The 20,847-nt window shown below is 40.3% G+C and overlaps 2 protein-coding genes across 2 annotated transcripts; both read left to right on the plus strand.

The window, feature by feature from the left end:
- The first annotated feature begins 787 nt into the window (after positions 1–787).
- Positions 788–15,112, plus strand: rab11fip1b (RAB11 family interacting protein 1 (class I) b). The gene is made up of 6 exons (XM_061061089.1): positions 788–1,282; positions 9,070–9,497; positions 9,723–11,484; positions 12,837–13,676; positions 14,024–14,138; positions 14,299–15,112. The coding sequence occupies exons 1-6, from the start codon at positions 921–923 to the stop codon at positions 14,503–14,505; spliced, it is 3,714 nt and encodes a 1,237-aa protein (XP_060917072.1). The 5' UTR covers positions 788–920; the 3' UTR covers positions 14,506–15,112.
- Positions 15,113–15,721: 609 nt separating this feature from the next.
- brf2 (BRF2 RNA polymerase III transcription initiation factor subunit) lies at positions 15,722–19,957 on the plus strand. The gene is made up of 4 exons (XM_061061722.1): positions 15,722–15,926; positions 17,237–17,296; positions 17,416–17,737; positions 18,898–19,957. The coding sequence occupies exons 1-4, from the start codon at positions 15,773–15,775 to the stop codon at positions 19,706–19,708; spliced, it is 1,347 nt and encodes a 448-aa protein (XP_060917705.1). The 5' UTR covers positions 15,722–15,772; the 3' UTR covers positions 19,709–19,957.
- The last annotated feature ends 890 nt before the right edge of the window (positions 19,958–20,847 follow it).

A 20,847-nucleotide genomic window follows, 5' to 3' on the forward strand; every position in this document is an offset into this window, starting at 1 on the left:
CAGATTCACAGGAATTTTAAGTTTTTGGCCGAGCATGCATGAGCAAGAGTTCAAGGAATTAACATGACAGTCCGTAACAGAAACAAAGAAACACACACACACACACACACACACACACACACACACACACACACACACACACACACACACACACACACACACACACACACACACACACACACACACACACACACACACACACACACACACACACACACACACACACACACACACACACACACACACACACACACACACACACACACACACACACACACACACACACACACACACACACACACACACAATCCCAATTAAAGACATTTTAGAACATCGAGCCACCTGCTGTGAGATGATATCCAGTCAGACTCAGGTGCTACAGACTGTTTAAGATTCAAACTGGGGCTTCAGGTGAAACTGAATCCAAGCATCTGATCAGTATCAGATGGCAGAGAACTGTCACATACCGGTATCCTGTCTCTTCTCTTGTTTCAAGTTTTCAGAGCGAGATCAGTCATACACGTGGCAAAATACAACATAATCCTTCACTTTTATTAGGCCTGTATGCAAACCAAGGGACTAGCATGACTGACATATTTGAGCTTGATTAAGGAGCCACATCAATTCTTTATGTATTGCAGCAGAGGTGATGCTGATGAAGTCAGACACGTGTGAAAGACGATCAGGTGTGGCCTATTGTCTGCAGTAAATCAATGCGGTGCAAATTGGTGTTTCACAGAAGTGATATAATCTGGGGGCGTGTCGTGTCTTAAGCAAAGCCCCCCCCCTGACGGCGTCACCACGCCCACTCAGCTGTTTCCTCAAGTTTAACGGAGCTGCCGACTAAACTTTTCCTCTCTTCTGTCAAAACCCGACTTACTTTTCTGGACTTCTTTTTCGAAGCAACAAGTGGCGTAAACATGTCCTTCTCGGATCAACAGTGGTGTCCCTCGAGCGTGCAGGTAACGGTGCTCCAAGCAAGAGGGCTGAGGATAAAGGGGAAAAGCGGCACGAACGATGCGTACGCGGTCATGCAAGTGGGCAAAGAGAAGTTTCAGACCTCGGTGGTGGAAAAGAGTGTTGCTCCGGTGTGGAAGGAGGAGGCCGCCTTCGACCTGCCGCCGATGCCGCATCAAGGAGCAGCAGGAGGAGGAGGAGGAGGAGGAGGCACGCTGCACGTCCAGGTCCTGCATCGGGCCCTGGTGGGTCCAGACAAACTGCTGGGTCAGGCTGTCATCAACCTGCTGCATCTCAGTGAGGACAAAACCCGCAAAAAGACAGAGTAAGTGCACACAGAAGAAGACAACACAGTTGTAACGTGGGCCAGATAAAAAATCGGGTGAAAGTTCCTCGATTAATCGATTGTTGTGTGGTTTGTGCAAGGCCTAAATAATCACCACCACATGATACTTCTACTCATGATACATGAGTCTTCTTCTGTTAGAAGCCCACACATTGAAATATGAATCTGGGCAGCTGCTGTTGCTGGAAGAAAAAAAAAACATCCCATGATTAACTAATCAATGGATCAATTGTCTTCAAAGCTTAACCAAATAACATTAACCGTCATTTAAAGGATGGTTCATTGAGCTGGTCACCTGGTGGGAGAGGTTATAGGAGGTAAAAAGAAATCTTCCAGCAGTTAGGCTAAATACATCTGCTGCTGAAACTTAAGACAATTCTAAAGATACACTTATGGTAAAGGTTTAAAACGGTCTCTCCATTTGTTATATTGAAGCAAACCTGCCTTTGCACGCCAACCACCATTTTTCTTTTCCTAAGTCCAGTCAAAATCCAAGACCTAAACATGTGCGATATTCAACTTTCTATGCAGATAATACTATACTTTACCTTTTAGCAGCACAGCACTCCACGATCCCTGTTAAATCCCTAATGATATAATTCAGGTTCGCTCAATACTTAAATAATTATGGGAAAAGCAATTATTGGCAAAATGGATTGTCACAATGCAAATGTTTTCATTATCTGTCCTTTGAAAGACTCTTTGGAAGTGATTTACCTCAGTGATATATGCATTGAAGTGAGTTAATTTATTTATTCTTAACACACACTCACACACAGCCATGCATCAGTACACCGACCCGCGTTGCTGGCTTTGATTTATGATTGTTGCCCTCCTGCTCCAGTGCAGCTTAAGGGATTTGTTCCCTCGGCAGCGGCCTTCAAGGATGCCAATCAGCATTACTTGCTCAGGCAAAAGACCTGAGTCGAAGGATTCACTCGTTCATTGACTGAACTGTCAGCCACAGAAGGATTCCCCAAAGACGACGCAGACTTCACGTCGAAGCACGTTTTCATACAGATGCTATGAAAACATCAGCCGTTGAATTAGTAGCCTATTCTCCCTGCTCCTACCCAGAATAGTTGATGTACTAACTGACTGAGGTCTCTACTAAATCATTTACTGTACCAAACATTGACACCCTTCTCTCCAGAGTTTGTGCTAACAACGGAAGTGATCAGGTTTTTTCCAGGCCTTGCTGGCACTACTGCATGATCTCAGTATTAACAGTTATTCCTGCTCCTTTAAGCAGAAAATACGTTCCACATTTGTTCCAAGAAAAGATCATTAGATATTCTTGTTAAAATTAGAAATTCAAGACACATTGTTTTGTATTGCTAAGCTGTTTCTGAGTACTTTATTCTGCTGCCATGTGACCGGTATTATAGCCTGCAAAAGCACACTGCATACCAGCGTGACACAAAAACACAACAAACACACGCTTCCTTCTCCCACCTTCTGAGGGTTGTTTGTTGGTAATTGGGTGTGTTCGCTCAGTTTGATGTCTTGCACCATTGCATGAAGTGTAATGAAGTCCCCATAGCAAAGCTAGATCTGAACTTATGGTTGTCTACTGCCCATGCTTGATATAAAATCGTGCTACTTTTTGATAGCATGGTAGACTTTTTATAGAACACAGCTATTAGCAACCCAGGGACAGTTTTTTTTTTTTATGATTGCCAAAGGGAAATCTTATTAAAAAATATATTTTAAGAGCATGGCATTAATGTGACTGTAATGCGTCCAATTACAGAAAACTTCCTAGACTACTGTTCAGAAAATGTCTAGCTCCCAGCATGCTCAGTTGAGTTTCCCAGGTTGTGTGCTGAATGTTTTTTCCTGCATGCTTTGGGTTTTGTTGTTCTGTCACTGATAACATCTGCTCTCTTTGGCAACAAGTCCTTAAACAAAAATCTGATTTCCCTCGAGTACTGCTGCAGAACTTTGCACATGGCTACCTGCTTAGGGTTTAATGGGGATTTTTATTACAGCTCAAATAACTTTTTTTTTTGTAAAATCAGTCAGCATGCTTTAGCTGGTTTCCTGTTGCTCTCATGTAGACGCCAGTGAGCACCTGAACGCAACACTGCCTCTAAATCCAGCTTTAGCCTCACATTCCTGACTGTTTTTATCAACCAAAAACAAACAGAGATGGCAACAGCTACAGTCTAGCAAGGTCAGTTTTTCCAGGCGAGACCAATGTGCCTGCACTGACCCTAAAAAGACAAACATGTTCCACAGGCTGCCTCTACAAGAGCTCTTCTGTTTAAAGGTACACAGTGTGGGCTAAATTCAGCCAAGCAATTATCCCACCATGTTCCCTTTTTGAACATATGATGTTTTTAAAGGCGCTAAAATGTTCTACTCAGCAGGCTTTGGACTGCACAGGTGCGGGACTTAACACAAATGAATGAACACTTTTACAAACCTAACATAACATATTTGATATAGACTCATCATGACAAAACAGTCTCATCAAAAAGGTCCACTAGTAGCTTTTCAGAATGTTCAATTGTATCACATTATCTTCTGCATCATACAGAGTCGACTTTTGGAAACTTGACATTTTTCTTAAAATTTAAGGATTTCATTTTAAATCGTTTTGATTCATTAATTAGAATAATTGAAGCTCCTGTTAGAGGTTTTTAAGCTCGATACGAAACAGACTGAAATGAGTCATGCCTCTAAAAAAGCAAACCGGACAACCAGGAGAAATATTTGTTATGTTTTCAGATTTTCTTTTTTTGTCTTTCACTGCTGGTTCTGAGTTAGATGACGGATGAAGAGATTCAAATTGGACCGACCTGAAGTCCTTTTTTTTTTAGTTTTTGTCTAGATGAGATGTCTATAAAGACATGTACAGGACAAGATCAGCAAAAAGACAAGGTGAGGGGCTAAAATTTACAAAAAAAATGAAAAGGACTCACAGGAGCTTTAAATTACAAAACATCAGCCTTGATGAAATTAAAACATTACAGGACAGAAAATAAGCTATTGCAGCAGATAACATTAAAATAAGCCAGTTGTTTACAAAAAAAGTACTGAAATGTGAAGTTTTTTTTAATCAGGCAATTTTAGTTGTCATGGTATTCTAAGCACAGATGTAGCCAGCCCTAACAAGCTTTGTTGTATTGAAGAGTCAATTAAGCTGTGAGAGTGTGGCAGTGAATCTGAATCCACAATACCAAGACCTTGAAACTGCAGCAGCGAAATTAAATTGAGTCATCATTAATTTGTTGTTTATATCACTTTCTTTCTCTGACAGTGATATTTTCTAAATATCATCTGTGACAGAAGCATTTATTTAATTTAAAAACGGTCAGCACCAAAATCATTATGACATCCCCGTTCATGAGGCTAAAGTGATTAACTTGAAGACAATTAAGTCAGTGCCTCTCTGCTGTACAAAATACAGGCGTTACATTGGCCTGTGAGCCCTACGGTTCCCTTTTCAAGGAGCATTAAATTCAAGGAAATATAGAAACCCTCCACTGCCACAGGTCTGAACTACAGAACCTATGATGCTTGAAAACCCTCCTATGTTTTTCTTTCTTTGACATGACATGTGCTCTTATACTGTTATAGATTTTAGACAAATCTAACCAGTGGTTGAACCTTTTTTCCTTCAGTTTCTTTTGCACACGCCTTCATTTTGTCTTCTATGAAGCACCGACTGATACAATAAGCCCTGGACAGTGTTGGTCCTTGAACATTATCACTGCTGAGCTGTTTGGGCTCTTCTCCCACTCACGCAGCTGTGCTCTGTGATAAGAAAGGCTTGAGCCACTCAAGGCCTTGTATTATCTGTAGTTGAGGCTTCACCAGGAAGGACGTGTGTGTGTGCAGAAAGCTGAATACATTAACTTAATGTTGAGTCATGAATTACTGTATCCTCCAGTGGTTCTGTGTGAAGCAGAGCAGCACTTAAAAAAAAAAAAAACTCCACAAAGTGTTGGATTACAGAGTTTAAAGTCATCATTATCATAATCATAATGGCTTTGTTTAGTAAAAGCATAATTTAATTCCTCCTCCTGCACCCTGCTTACTGCCCCATCAGCTAACGGCCAAACTCTTTTGCAACTTCCCTTCTGTGTAAGCTGAACTAGCTTTCTTCTTCTCCTTTTCATTTGTTGGTGTGGGATGTTTTTAGTGACAGTTGTTGCTATCAGGGAAGTGCTGTGGGTGTTTGATATTGATATTGGCATTCATTTTAGTATTTGTTAGTACACTACGTCATATATAGATATAGTGATGTTAACCATACTGTAGATGTGCTAAGTTTGCAAAGTATGTTCAAACGTGCTGTAGTCCTAGTGAAGTAGACCATACGATCTATAATAACAGTGTAAGGATCTATGCTATAATGTCTTTTTTACAGTGATTTTATATATAACACTAGCATGTCCATACTATACAACCGCTAAGATTATCGTATCTTAATACAGAGTTACCTCACCACATTGTCACAATGTTGGGCTATCGACTTTATTACAATATAGCTTACTAATACAATACTTATGCAATATGTTGAAGCCATGAAACACATTGGAAGCCTTTGTTGGTTTACAATGACAAATACGTATCACAGCCATTCCTATGAAATAACAAAGAGGGCAACAATACAGCTTAAAATGCCTTTAATCAATACTTTGATAAAGGACAACACAACTAGTTGTAGGTGAAAGGATTTTGCTCATAGTCATATATAGCCAGAGAATTTATATAAAAACCTACAGTAAAGCATCACTAAAGCTATAGAATCAAAATGTATTTTCAAATGGTTTGGGTTTATTCGATTCTACCATTTTTGAACAGTTGTGAAGTGGATAAGGAGATTCAGCTTTTCTTCGATGTGAAACTGGAATATCATTTAAGCTTATTTCCTAACATTATGAAGCCATAGATGTGCTTTGAAACTCAACTCGAGCTAGATAGACAACAAGTTCTTAAAGTGGCAAAACTCAATATATTGAAACCATATTTACAATAAATCATTGAGTAAATTCAACGTAAGGTTTACATGAACACTTAACTTTGCCTTTTTCTCCAACTTCTCTGAGCCTTAGAATCTGCCAGCTCGTTAGTTTGCCTTAAAGGCCTGATGTTTCCTGGTTTATTCTCACTGCTTTCATTATCATATTATATTAGCCTCTGCATGCAGCTGTTTATATGGAGACTAGCTGGAGAACACTATAGGAACATTTAATAGATAAAAGCAAAAATCTTTACATCTAGCTGGAGACCAAAAGAAGAAATAGCGATATTGAAGTAACATTTCCAGGTGGACTTGAACATCATTTTGAATGATACCACAGAGGATTGGATGAAATATCCTTTCAATAACTTTGTTCCACATAAAAATATGTCTGTGGGTGGGAGTATAGGAACATAAAGTAACAACTACAGAAAACTTGTTTTTATTCCAAAGTTAAATGTATTCATTTTCTACACCGGAATGTGCTCTTGAAGGACATTTATCAGGCTAGGCATGGAGAAGTCTCTCTCGAATATTTTTAATGTTAAGTTCTGAAATTTGCAATTCACATCCTCTTACTCATCAGCTGTAGAAGAGGAGCTGTGACAGCAGTCTCACCAGTTTCATAAATTCCAGGAAAAGGCCTTTCCCCTCTTTGACTTGCTTATGCCACACATGTGAAGAATTCCTGGGGGAGGGGGAGGAGGGTGAATCTCAGCAGCTTATCTTATCCAGCACCACTGAAGGAGGGCAATGTACGTGGTTCAGTCTACATAGCAGTATCATCTTAGAAAGTAATGTTGTGAAAAATACTTCTTATGGCACTCAAACATATTAAAAACATGATATATTGAGGCAGTCACAATACTGCTTATCTCTGCTGAATGAAAATAGTTAAAACTAAAGCTCTACATTTGAACAAAATGTTCTTGTTTCAAATAGCAAGAGCCGTTCTTAATGCTGCCACAACACAGAAATATGTTCATGACACACACACACATACACACACACACACACACACACAGAAATATACCCACAGCCCCTTCCTCATTTCCTCATTTCCCCAGGAATCCAGATTTCAGTGTGAGTTGTTTGTTCAGCGTTGAGCTGACCTCAGATTTCTGCCTGATGGGCACTTTTTGATGCTGACTGATCCTTTTTCTTTGTTCTGTAAAAGGATTCTTCTTTTTCTCAGATTCTTCTGTCAGTATTGGACTGTGACTCAGGTGGCAGAAGCTGGACAAAAGCTGGTCTCAGTTTTTGCCCTTGATTGTTATTTTTCTTCTTTTCCTTTTCTTCTTCTTTCAAAGTTAGGTGGTTGAACCAAATAGGGAAATGTGACCCTACAAAAAAAATGTCCAATCAGCATGTTTTTTTCCAAGATCATTTTTTGGACTTTTCGTTCCTTTATGAAGGACAGTGGATAAGAGTCGAAAACAGTTCATACCAAAGGGTGGGATTCGAACCCCAGGCTGCCGCTTCACAGAGCTATATAGCCACTGTACACCGGACATTCAATTTAAACAAAGCTAAACTGACAACCAAGCTTTTTTTTAAATCATTCTGTCTCCACTAATCACCTCCACTTTGACTAAAGTTAAGGTATCATACAGTTGTCATATTCTGTGTAAGGCTTTTTAAAATAACAGAGTGTAGGCCTAAACATGTAAATCCTTCATACATTCTTCCCTATGGACTTAAATAGACAATGTTTTTTCAAAAGTTTAATATGTGACAAAAGTAAATGTGTGTTTATTTTTGATCGTCTAAGAAGCTGCTTTCATGCTGTTGCAACAAAGCACAATAAGTTGGTTTAAGTTCTGCCTCTGAACAGGCAGAGAGCCAATCAGAGTCTTCGGGATGGCCAATCAGATTTCAGGGGGCCCATGACTCCCCAATCCACTTCCTTAAAACGCCTCGGTTTGGCACCTATCTCCAGTGTATTTCGTGACTATGAGGATAATACCAGATTAGTTCTCTGTGGACCTGACCAGTTTCAGGATTTTCGAGGCAGAGACTATTTTTTTTGGAAGAAAACCTTCCTCCTGTTGGGAGGTCGAGCTGTTTATTGGTTCTCTGTGGTTAATTGTCTGTGACTGTGCAATATATGTACAAAGTCAAGCAAGGCATGCTTTCATGAGCGCCTGTCATGTTGAAATAAATGCCACAAGTCCTATCCTGAGGTCATACTTCATCTTAGAAAGTGATCACGGAAGTCTTAAGGGGGAAAAAGGAAAAAAACTAAAATTCTAGACACAGTATTCATACATTCCCAACATTAGAGGCAGCCACAGACAAGACAGCATTATTATTAAAGAAAAAGAAAAAAATGTTCCTTCTTGGTCAGTTTGCTGGATGTGCCTCACAGTTTCCAAAAACATTCAAATAATTGCTGAGTCAAACTCCCATTTGCTACAGGATGGATCATAGTTTCCACACACTGACCAAACTTGAAGAAAAAAAAACATGAAGTCTTAGGGTGTGATTCTCCAAGTCCTTTTGCCCATTCTATGATATATTGACAGACGGTAATTTGTAAGGGAGTGAAGCTCCTCAATATTTCTGGGTGACATTGCTGTCCTGTGTGAATCATGAGATTTAAAAATGTTAGTAAGTTGAATGTTATTGCCTTATAGACGTTTTTTTTCCAGGAGTAAGCACTGACCATAAGACTGAGCTATCAACAATGCTTTAATAATTATTTTCTAAAAGATTTGCTTCTACATAAATGTTTGCACATTTGTTATGTAACATGCCCTTAAAATTCTAAAACCATGCCTCTCTTACACAGATGGTTCAAGTTGCTGGACAAGACGGGCAAGCCAGACAAAGACAGAGGAGAGGTTCTCGTGGACATCCAGTTCCTGAGAAATAACATGACCGGCAGCATGTTTGACCTCTCCGCTGCCGGCAAATCCAGATCCCGTCTGGGAAAGTTCAAGGACAAAGTCCGGGGCAAGAAAAAGGAGTCGGATGCAGCGTCTAACGTGGTGCCGTCGTTCACTCAGGTTCTGACGGACAGCGAGGAGGAAGGACACGGGGAGGGGGAGGTGTCTGCTGGCAAGGACGAGAAAAAGAAGAAACTGAAGATGAAGTCTTTGTTTTCTCCGAAGTCCAACCTGCAGAAGAACATGTCTCAGTCCATGTCCGTTCTGCCTGTGAAGAACTCGTCACTGAGCAGCAGCCAGTCGTCTGGTCTAAATGCTGAGTCCTTTGAAGGTCAGGAACATCCATTTTATTCACTCACTGTTATAAGGGGTGATCAGAATGTGTCCCCAGGGTTTAAGATTTTCATTTTGAGTTATGTGACGAAGGTTAATTGATCAATCTAATTTGAAAATGTTTGCTCAAAATACTGAACACCAATCCAACGCTTCATAGCTGCAGTGTCACTTCTTTTTATTTTGTTTAATTAAATGCATGTTTATTTCTTTGTCCTTGCAGGTAAAAAGAAGTTCAAGTTCATGATACACAAACGCTCAGGCAGCTCAGACGGCAAAGACTCCTCCTCTGCTCACCAAAAACATGCCGCTGCAGAACAGAGTAACGTATGCATCAATGGCAGCCATGTTTACTGTGAGGAGCCTCAGCCCCGAACCTCTCGCATCGGCTCAAACTACAGTCTCGCCAGCTCAGGGCATGGATCCATGGAGGACGTCCCAGATAGCTCCCCTCCATCGGTGGATTCTCTGAGGGCTGTGAGGCAATATTCACCCTGGACAGAGGAGGAAGAAGAGGAAGAGGCCAATGCGGAGAGAGATACAAATGAAGAAGAGGGTGAACTGAGAAAGAAGGAAGAGGAAACGATAAAAATGGAGCAGAAGAGGAGGAAAAAACAAGAGGAAGAGAGGCTTGAAAAGTTGGCTGAGGAGAAGAGGAGACAAGAGGAAGAAGAAAAAAGGACTGCATATGAGAAAATTAAAAGGGAAGAAGAAGAGAGGAGGAGGAGGAGGGAGGAGGAGGAGGACAGGGTTAGAAGAGAAGAAGAACTTCTGAGGATGGCTGATGAGAAGAGACGAGAGGAAGATAAAAAAAGGATTGAAGAGGAGAAAGTTAAGGAGGAAGAGGAGAGGGTACGTAGAGAGGAAGAAGTGAGGCAGAGACAACAACAAGAGGAAAGGGTTAAGAAAGAAGAAGAAGAAGAGCGTGAAAGATTAGCAGAGATGAGGAGACTATATGAAGAAGAAAGAAGGAAACTTGAGGAAGAGGAAAGAAAAAGGCTGGAGGAGGAAGTGGCACAGGAAGAGGAGAGGGCTAGAAGACAAGAAGAAGAGCGTAAATTGGAAATTAAGAGACTGGAGGAAGACACAAGAAGAAGAATTGAAGAAGAAGAAAGGGTTAGAAAGCAGGAAGAGGCGAGAATAAGAATAGAGGAAGAAAGGATCCAGGAAGAGAGGAGAAGAGAGAAAGAGGAGATGATAAGACAAGAAGAAGAGAAACAGAGGAAGCTAGAGGAACAGGAAATAAGACAACGGGAGAAGGAAAGGATTAATAAAGAGGAGGAGAAGTCGAGGAAGGAAAAGGAAGAATATGAAAGATTGGTGAATGAAAAGATGAAACTGGAGGAGGAAGACAGGAAAAGATTTGAACTACAAGAGAAAAGGAGAATGGAGGAAGAAGAAAGGACAAAGCTGGAAAAAGAGCACAAGAAGTTAGAGGAACAGAGGAAACTAGAAGAGCAAGAAAGGAAGAGAATTGAGGAAGAAGAAGAAAGGCAAAGAGAGGAAGAGGAGAGGGTTAGGAAGGAGGAGGAGAGGAGAAAAGAGGAAGAGGAGAAGGCCAGGATGGAAAAGGAAGAGTATGAGAGATTGGTGGAAGAAAAAACAAGACAAGAGGAAGAAGAGAACAGAAGAATTAAGGAAGAGGAGAAAAAGGTGAGAATTGAGGAAGAGAGGAGAAAGGAAGAAGAGGAGAGGGCAAGGATGGAAAAGGAAGAAATGAAGAGACTAGAAGAGGAGAAAATGCAAGAAGAGGAGAGGATAAGGAAGAAGGAAAAAGCTGAAGAGGAGGCCAGGAGATTGGAGAAAGAGATCTTAACACACGATGCAGAAGAACAGAAGAAGGAGAACAGATTAAAAAACAAAGCTGCAGGGAGAAGAGTAGAATTTGACATCCCTGCACAAGTCTCTTCTTCTAATCCATTTGATGAAACGTATTCCGACAATCCATTTGATGAGAGTTCAAGCTCACCTGCTGAACCAAACAGGTGAGACTCGTATCAGTCAGTAATAATCCTCTATCAACCAAACCTCTCTGACTCTTTCCCATCATAAGGGTTGTAGATGTTGTTTCTGTTTCTTTAATAGCCACTCTTTACTTTGACAAATATGTGTTTTGTATCTAACAAGGTTAAGAATTAACACACGTTTCTTCATTTACTGAAGACACTAGGGCCCTACCTTATACCTCAGCTGATCAGTATCTGATCATAATAAATCCAATAGAAATGTTTGCAATGTGCGCACCTCGGACAACATTTATGCTGAACCCCCCACCCCCCAGATAGATAGATGGGTGGATAAATAAATCAAACTTACACAATGGTCCATTAAGGCAACAAGTCAATTTCTTAGAAGTCCGCTAAAGTCCATTGTTGAGACCTTTCATTCACAACCACAAATATTAACCTGATGGTGGAACCAGATGAAGGCCAGGAGTACCATTACATAATCGTCGACTAGAAGTCTTCAGGAGTAATCTTCGAATTAGACTTGTAATCTTTATGAAGAATCTTCATGTCGTAAATCTCAAAATCCCTACCAATTTATCAAACGCTCTGAGGTACTGTTAGGAACAAAGTGGTGCACAGACCAACATTACCATCATGTAAGTGTTGCACGTTGCGACGTGGTTAAAATAGATTCATTCAAGTAACCTGCTGTTTATGTCAGTATCATAATCAAAACAGACAGAACAAACAAAGGAGGTAGTGACACTAAATTTGATGCCTGACACAAATCAAATCGGAGTCATTAACATGCACATAAAGTTTTATCTGAATGTAGTTTAACATCTTCTTTTCAGTCACTTTACACTAAGGAGCAGTTCCTGCTAGCACTTGACTTTTAAATGAAACCTGAAGCTGACACCATCATCAAACTTTCATTGCGCTGTGCCTGTACTTTAGTTTGTGTTACAGTTGGTATGAGTGTGCAGGCACACGCGTGTGTGTGTTAGTAATGAAAAGTTTTGATTGTCCGCTGAGTTTGGGGGACCATTGCACAGTCGTAGCTCATTCTATCAGGTGTCATATTAATGGGAAGTGAAAATGACGTATTGATAATGATTCTGAGTGACAGTGAAGGTGGACGGTGTTTCACAGAGCTCTCTGATCAGATTTTCAGGATACAATAAAAGTGTTTGGTTGTCATTTCAGTCTCACTAAATGTAACACTGCCTTTTCCTTGTACTATTTTCGTGGGTTGTTTCTTTAATTTTGCAACACACACGTTTTCTTTTATCTGACTGTACTTACTCACAAAATAGTTTTTTTTCTGGTTTCACTATGAAACTCTCTTTAACAAATCCTTAAATATGTATCCTGTGTCTGATTTCCAGGTGCCAATCTTCCACTTCCACAAACGAGAAGGATCTTATTGGTTCCCAGCAGGAGAAGCGAGCGGCTCCTCAGCCTCCAGGAAGGCTTCAAGCCGACAGACACACTCAGAAGGAGCAGGACAGAGCCGGCATGCAACATCCGGCCCAAATAAAGAAGCAAAGTAAAGACAAAGACCAAGACGCCAAAACCACCAGCCTTATTCCTAAGCGCTCTGGGAAAAAAATTGCCCCTGTGCGAAGCTCTGCCACAGGTACAAATAATTCTCTAAGCTCGACACAAAATGGTTCCACCAAGGGAACGACAGATCAGGCGAAGACTGGTAAACGTCTTGCACCACTAAGACCTGGTTCATCGGAATCTGAACTGAAACAGTCTCAGTCTTGTGATGGCAACATTTCAAAGACAAAACAAGAGCCGGTTGTTTCCAGCTTAAATCCATTTGAGGATGATGAAGATGAAAATGAGCTCACAAGCCAAAATGATACAACCATGACAGGTAATTCTGGTTCAATACAGTGGCCTCCACCTGTCACACAAGCTGCTGACGGAGACACCGCCTCTCAAGTGAAAATCAAATCCTCAAAGATAGTCCGTGCCCCCCAACTTCCTGCTACAAAAGCATCAAGCACTTTAATTGACCAAAGCACAGAAGGAGTCCTTGTTACAGATGATACAGGCAGGAAAGTACCAGATATCAGTGAAGCCCAAGACACAAACTCAGGGAGCAAAAGTGCTTTATTGGCGGAGACAACACTGCAGGAATCCCAGCATGAAACCGTGCAGACTGCTGCAGAGGAGTCGGTTGGGGAGAAGGAGGCGCCTCCTACAGCTCGACGCAGGTGAGACAGTTTAGTTCCTCAACAGAATCTGAATGTCAGTCAGTGAAACTTCATATTTTATAGATCACACATTGCTAGCTTCTTGCATGATAAGAGAAAGGCTCATTGCACTACACATCTCTAATGTAGAAGTTTTCTATTATTTATACTTTATCTTTCATTTAAATTCATAAATCTTTGAGCTTGCAGGGGTTATACAAACTGGAGTATTCTGTTTGACTTTTGATTTCTAACCAGATTTGCCTTTGAACTGAAACATTGCTGGAATATCTCTCTCCCATCCATCCAGTTTCTAAACCTTTCTTTTCTTCTTTCTTTCTTTCTTTTTTTTTTTTTGTTCATTGCAGGCTTCAACCCGTGAAACCCCTAAATGCTTTGGAACAGCAGTCTGTCTCTGTTGCTAACACAGAAGAAGAGCACAAGGCTACAGTAATGATTTGTGAAGTTCAAGAGAAAACAAAGGTCTATCTTTCTTTTGATCAAAAATTGTGTTCTGATTTAATAGTTCTTGCTGTTTTTATAATATAAATGAACCAAAAAGTTTGTTTATCTGATACATCGAAAAGCACCAACATTTCAATCTAAACCTAACACAGTCTCCCTGCTTAATGCTCGCTTCCAGGTAAATGACACTGCACTTAAAGGGCCGTACTCTCTGCTGACTCGACAGGAACTCATCGCGATGGTGCTAAAACAGGAGAACCAGCTCTCGGAGAGAGACAAAAAGATGTCTGAGCTGGAGCAGTACATTGATAACTTGCTTGTGCGTGTCATCGAAGAGGCACCAACTATTCTCATGTCCTTGAACTCTCTGAAGAAAGCAGCATAGCATTGCAGCATTTTGGTTCCGGTGATTCCTAATCAGTTAAAATCAGTTATCAACTGGATATACTGGAGTTTAGGGTTTGCGAGACATGATCAGTTTACGTTCAACATCAACGTAAATAAAACCACGATGATTACAGTTTCAGCTCAGTGTGTGGATAATATTTATATTAAAAATAACAATCAAAGATGTTCTGAATTTTTCACACTTCTTTATGTACCATGTGTATATAAGAAAAAAACATGGTAGGTGGGTTTATGACTGTTCCCACGTTGAGCTTTGGTGTCAAATGTTGCTGACATGACGTGGCATTACTTTCTGTGTTGTAGGGTAAAACAAATCTTTTTCTATAGACAAGCTTCATGCCTCCTGGACGTTCATCCAATATGAATAGGGCCTTATTTTACTGTACTTTGCTCTAGTTACATAGATTATGTTTCATGCTTTTGTACTGAATGTCAAAGTTTACATGATTCTGCTAACCCCTAAATGGCACTTTATGTATCTAACATTGTTAATGAATTATTGTTCTTTACTGAAGTGGTGTATAAAAAAACTGTTATAAAAGCAAATATTTTCGTGTGTCTGAAATAAAGAATAATAAAGCATTTGTCCATGTCTTTTCATCAATTCCTAAAACATTAGTTTGGATTTTTTGAGTAGACCTTTTTTGTAGGAGTCTACGTAGACTGTAAATATTAGGTCTACAAAACTTTTTTTTTTCCACTTCTGCCCCCTCCCCATAATGCATAGCTTGTTATTATTGGTGATGTTTGATTTTCTATCTAGAAAAAGAAAAAGGGTTTGTCTCAGATTTATAAGCAGTCTTCATGCTACACAAATATTGTAGTCCTACTGCAGCTGTGTAAAAACAGTCTAGAAGTAGTAGTTTTAATATCCTACTGTTAGCTAAATGCGAACGTTACAGTTTTAACATCACTGAGGACACTCGGAGAAACATCCACTGTTTTTTATAGACTAAAATAATAGGTTTTAACAATTATCATCATTGTCTATTTGACGGTGCAGTGTAGTTTTGACCAAGCGGAACCATCGACATGCCAAACGTTGTGTCAACCCGAGCACATTTTAATTGCCCACACTAGACCGGTAAAATTTAACGTTCATTGGTCGTTCATATTCTGCTTACAATTCAAAGTTTATTATCGTAACACTTTTACCAACACGGATGTAGAGCTCCCCCAGTGTCCTCGTCGATTTCCGTTTACGTTTGTTCATGTTTTAAGTTGTAGCTGCGGGTGTTTGTGAAATGTCTCGTCCGGGTCTGAGCTGTCCGGGCTGCGGATCCTCAAACATAGTGGACGATGCTCTGTACTCTCAAGCCCAGCTGGTGTGTGTGGACTGCGGCTCGGTGGTGTCCGAGGGAGTCCTGGCCGATGATCCCGTAGGTGTAGGAGGTTCAGGTAAACAGCGATGATACTTATCAGTCTGTCCGGTATTTTTATTTGGGTTGGGTGAATTACATTTAAAAGACAAGTAATAATGGACGAATAAAAACATGATCTGTCTGGATAGATTTAAGTACATTTAGGTAAAATGGTACTTTAGTCATTTGGGTGAAATGAACCTTTATGTACTCAGCGATTTTGTCTCACAACCATTCTGCCCTAAAGACCTGAACTCACCAGAGTGTAGAACTGAGATAAGATTAAGATTAAGATGAACTTTATTGTCCCAGTGGGAAATTTGTCTTGGACTTCACAGAGCTCTGATGCAGTAGCAAAAAAAAAAAAATGCATTCATTCGTCGGTAAAACATGTCAGTTAAATAATCATAAAATTCCATACAAGTGAATTACTAAAACCATAGATATGTAATAGTTATGAAAGTGATAACAGTGCAGGTACATCTACACATCTTCACACACACACACTCACACCACCTCATACATGCACACCTATACACACACATTACAGCTTCGGTACTGCTGAGGGCTTTGATGGACAAGGGAACAAAGGTATTTCTGAAACGGTTGTTTTGACTTTAAAGCCCTTTTTGTTGTCCAGCCAAATGAGTTGCAGGCAGAATATTGGAAATGTGGCAATTCTTTTGTCATTTTTAATCAGGTTATTAATGTACATACAAATCTTGAGGTCAAACATGACCTTTGACCCTTATTTGGAAGTTAAGGTACTCTGCCGTTGCGTTGCCTGTACAATAATAAGGCGTCATGCCGAGGCAAAAGGCAGTAACTTCCATTTGTTAGCTCCCTTGGTTGCTGATCACTATATTAAATCAGTATATGATAATAACGATAACATCTAGTGATCATGGCACAATTAAGTGCCATATGACAGATATTAAAACAAAGGCATAACACCTTAACTCCACTGCAGTGAAACAGTAACTTCACTTTGATCCGCAGTAAAACAAAGGCAAAGACCCTGATGAGTGAAGTTACTGGACTCTGCCTCGGTTTCTCGAGGGCTTTTGGAAGTTAAGGCAAATACAACCTACTATTTTCCTCAAAAAAACAACGACACAATTGACTCAAGATATCTGTCCACATGATAAAGAACATCTGTAATGTTCCAAAAATGACAAAAACTCATTTTCGAAAAAAATTGTAGGGCAGCATACATCATCCGTATGATGCCATTGGTGTATTTCTCTAGATAAGTATGAACATGATCGCCCAGCATTCCCTGCTCCAGGTTCATCATGGATGATTTTTTATTTTTTATTTAATGGTTTCACTCTGTGTGTTTTGCAGATGTGAGCTACAGCCGGACCACAGCTGTAAGCAAAAAGCCGTGTGCAAACCTAATTAAAGGTGAGATCTCCTCTCAGAGGGGAGCTTTTTTTTCTTCCTTCTTGATAGTGATCATCTGTATGGAGTTTTCATCCTGCTGTTTTCACATGCTCAGGTTAGATATCTTGTTATGTCTGCAGGTCTGCAGCGTCTCAAAGCCATGTGTCGCATCCTCAGGGTTCACGGTGAGATCGAGGATCTCTCAAACACGTATTACAACCAGGCCTATCAGCACGAGAGCTTCATCAAGGTGAGCCTCCAGAAGAAGGAAGTTCTCGCCGGCTGCTGCGTGCTTGTGAGCTGCAGATTGCTCAATTGGCCGATCACCATGGGAACCATCAGCTGCCTGCTGGACGTCGACCCCATGGTGGTGGGAGTGGTCTATCAAGAGATGGTCAAAGTTCTCCACATTACGGCTCCGACCGTCAACGTCACAGATGTGATGGAAGCGCACTGTCAGGAGTGAGTGAAACACGGCGGTCTGAATGTTTCTGTGTGAGAGGAATGAGCTCTATCAGCGGTATGGAAAAGAGGAAAACTAAAATGTATTTACATGTTAGAAAAGGAGGCGAAGTACGTAAGAGCTAATTGTGACCAATCAGCATCCGTTTTCATCCTTGTCTGTTACACTGAGTAAGATAAAATATTTAGAACTTAATGAATCCTTAAGGAAATTCCGGTGCCAGGTTGCTATGTAAAAAAGTAATGGCATCATTGACAATAGTATTGGTGTACGGAAGCCCTAAATGGACATGCATCCATTCCGTATGTTTTATTTACTTTATTTATTACCTGTGATAGAAAGTCATTTCGGGTTCTTCACATGATTCTGACTTTTTCAGCTCATTATCTCAAGATTACAATGGAAATGGAATGTAGCATAAGTTTTCTTAAAATATAGATTCTTTTTTTCATTATCTTGAGATAAAGGTTTATATCATATGATAATGATGAATTATTTTCTGGCGATCTAGAAAACAAATCCATATGCTGCAGTTATATCGGAACCCAATCGCTTTCCCGCATTCATCGCTGCAACAGCTGTGGGTTGGCGGTTTGCCCGGCCAACAGAGGGGCGTCCAAAACTATAATGAAAGTCAGAAGGCACATGAAATTAAATGTAATTGTACCATAATTATATTCTGCTCGATTGTGATTGTAATAGTAAACATTGTGTTCGTATAATGGATGGTTCAGTAATATTGAAATGTCCCTATAAGACATCTGACAAGTCCGTCGTAGGACCTTGATTCCTTTAGATGGGGATATTTTGCTTTTTAAGTTTAATTGTACAGATGGATGGGTATAAAAAACTATTATTTACAAGTTAAACACATGTGGATCTATTTGGAATGAAGACTTGAATGCTAATCTGTCTGAATGAACTTGTTGAACCTAAAGCCAACCTAAAGTTTCAAGAGTTAGTTTATCTCATTGGAGCAAATTAAAAAGAAACTTTTTCGATCTGGAAAGCTACCAGGCCGAACCGAAAGCCAACTGTGCTCTAGTCTAAATCATCCAAATGATGTGCTTCAAATGAGACATTCCAGTCTCTGATGAGACCCATTCTTAAATATGAATTCAACATTATAGTTACACAAGATCATTTGTCTTTCTCACAGGTACAAAATTAGCTCAAGTGATGTTCCTGAAGAGTTTGCAGAGGACTCCAGGGCTCTGTCTAAACGCGCCGTTGCCTTGGTGGAGCTGGCAGCAGACACCTGGATAGTGACTGGCAGGAAGCCCATCCCCATCATGATGGCGGCTATCTATTTAGCATGGCAGTCATTGAAACCCAACAAGCAGCGGCTGAAATTCTCTCTGGACAAATTCTGCCAGCTTGCCAAAGTGAATAAGCTCAGGCCAGCTATGAAGAGAATAACGGAGATGAAGGAGGTGCTGTGTAAGCTGGGGAAGGAGATTCCGTGGGTCAGAGTGGAGGTGACACTGGAAAATGTGATCTTGCAGGTGGGGGATATTCTGAATAACAGGTACGCACTGCTAAGAAGGGCTATGAGGACCCACGAGGACGCTCTGCTGGCAGAGTGTCAAACCAGGTGCGAGGACTCTCTAACTGAGGATGACACTCCCTCAAAAATCCTTGATGGGTCCTCTGTGGAGAAATGTGAAGTGAATACTGAAAAGGCCCATCAAACAGGAGATGAAGATGGTGATCTATGCACAGTACCTGAGCAGCATGATGACACTCAGGAGAGCCAGGATCCAGCTCCAGACTGGGGGAAGAGAGTGCTGTTTGCGCCGCCATGTGTGGTTCATGCTAAGAAAAGGCGAGTAGAGCAGCCTGGGCTCAAGGATGTCACTGGTGATGAGGAGATCTCCGACAGTGAAATTGACTCATACATCCGTTCTCCTCGGGAAGCCAGAGAGTTTGCTCTGACACAAAAGATGCTCTCAGAGAGCGAGAAATCATAACAGGTTTCACATCCAGACCGAGCTTTCCGTTAATTGGTTTCTTGTTATATAAGAAAAAACATATTTTTGACCCTTAAAGTTTCTTTTGAAGGACTTCTATTTGCATTAAAGTCTTTATTTTCATGAGATCACTTTAAGATATGCTACAACCTTTAAAATGTAGCGTATGCAGTTCAAGAATATATCTTTTGGTTTACGTTTAAATTAATAAAAGTTTAAAGTGGTAAAAAAAAATGTGAATCTAAATTGAATTTATTTGTTAAAGTGGCGGTAAGCAGTCCAATGACAAAATCCTTCCACTTATCCCTTTGCTACCTCATATCACTCCGCTAAGCCCCGCCCACCAAATGACACACTAATCATAAAAGCCAACCTTTATCCCCGCAAACTGTCTGATGCACTCAGCCGGTTACGTCAGACTTAAAGGACAGACCGGGTGAGTTTATTCAAACTAAATACAAATGTTAGTGTGCTGACAGAAAGAGCTCAGAAACACATTTCTTTAAAGGAGAATTTCAATTTCAAAATGTTTTTGAAATGCAGTGATTTTAAAAAAAAAACAAAATTGTGAAGAAAAAAACTTTCTTGCTGTAGCTTTGAAGGAATATAATGTAACTCCAAAATCTTTGGACAGAAACACAATATCATAAGTGCACAAAATGAAAATGTTTGTCCAAAATTGAATGAGGCAAGTATCATATTTTGGTTTTGCAGGTCTAAATCAACTTTGACCTTTTTCACAGCATACATTTAAATAAGCCACAGTTGGGAAAGCACAGATGTAAAAAAATATATATATATTATTATGATGGCTCGATTCTAACCCGTTAAAGTTTTGGGGGTCCTGGTACTTAACCTGCTGTTTCTCTGTCTTACTGGGGCCAAAGAACAGAACTGAGACATTGTTAATATAATCTTTAGCAGCTTAGCTTTTCTGCTATCTGAAAGTCTGCTGTGGAAAATAAGCTTTAACAAACCATATAAAGAAGACATGCTCAGTTTTATTTGCACTAAACCCACCAGCATAAGGATCTGATTATGAGGTGTGAAAGATTACAATACTGCAATACAGGGTTTCACAGGTACAGTGCAAACCAACAAATTATAGACATGAATTTCTTTAGAGAACAAAGCATTAA

Source organism: Labrus mixtus, chromosome 17 (genome assembly GCF_963584025.1).
Source record: "Labrus mixtus chromosome 17, fLabMix1.1, whole genome shotgun sequence".
In the NCBI taxonomy this organism is placed as follows: Eukaryota; Metazoa; Chordata; class Actinopteri; order Labriformes; family Labridae; genus Labrus; species Labrus mixtus.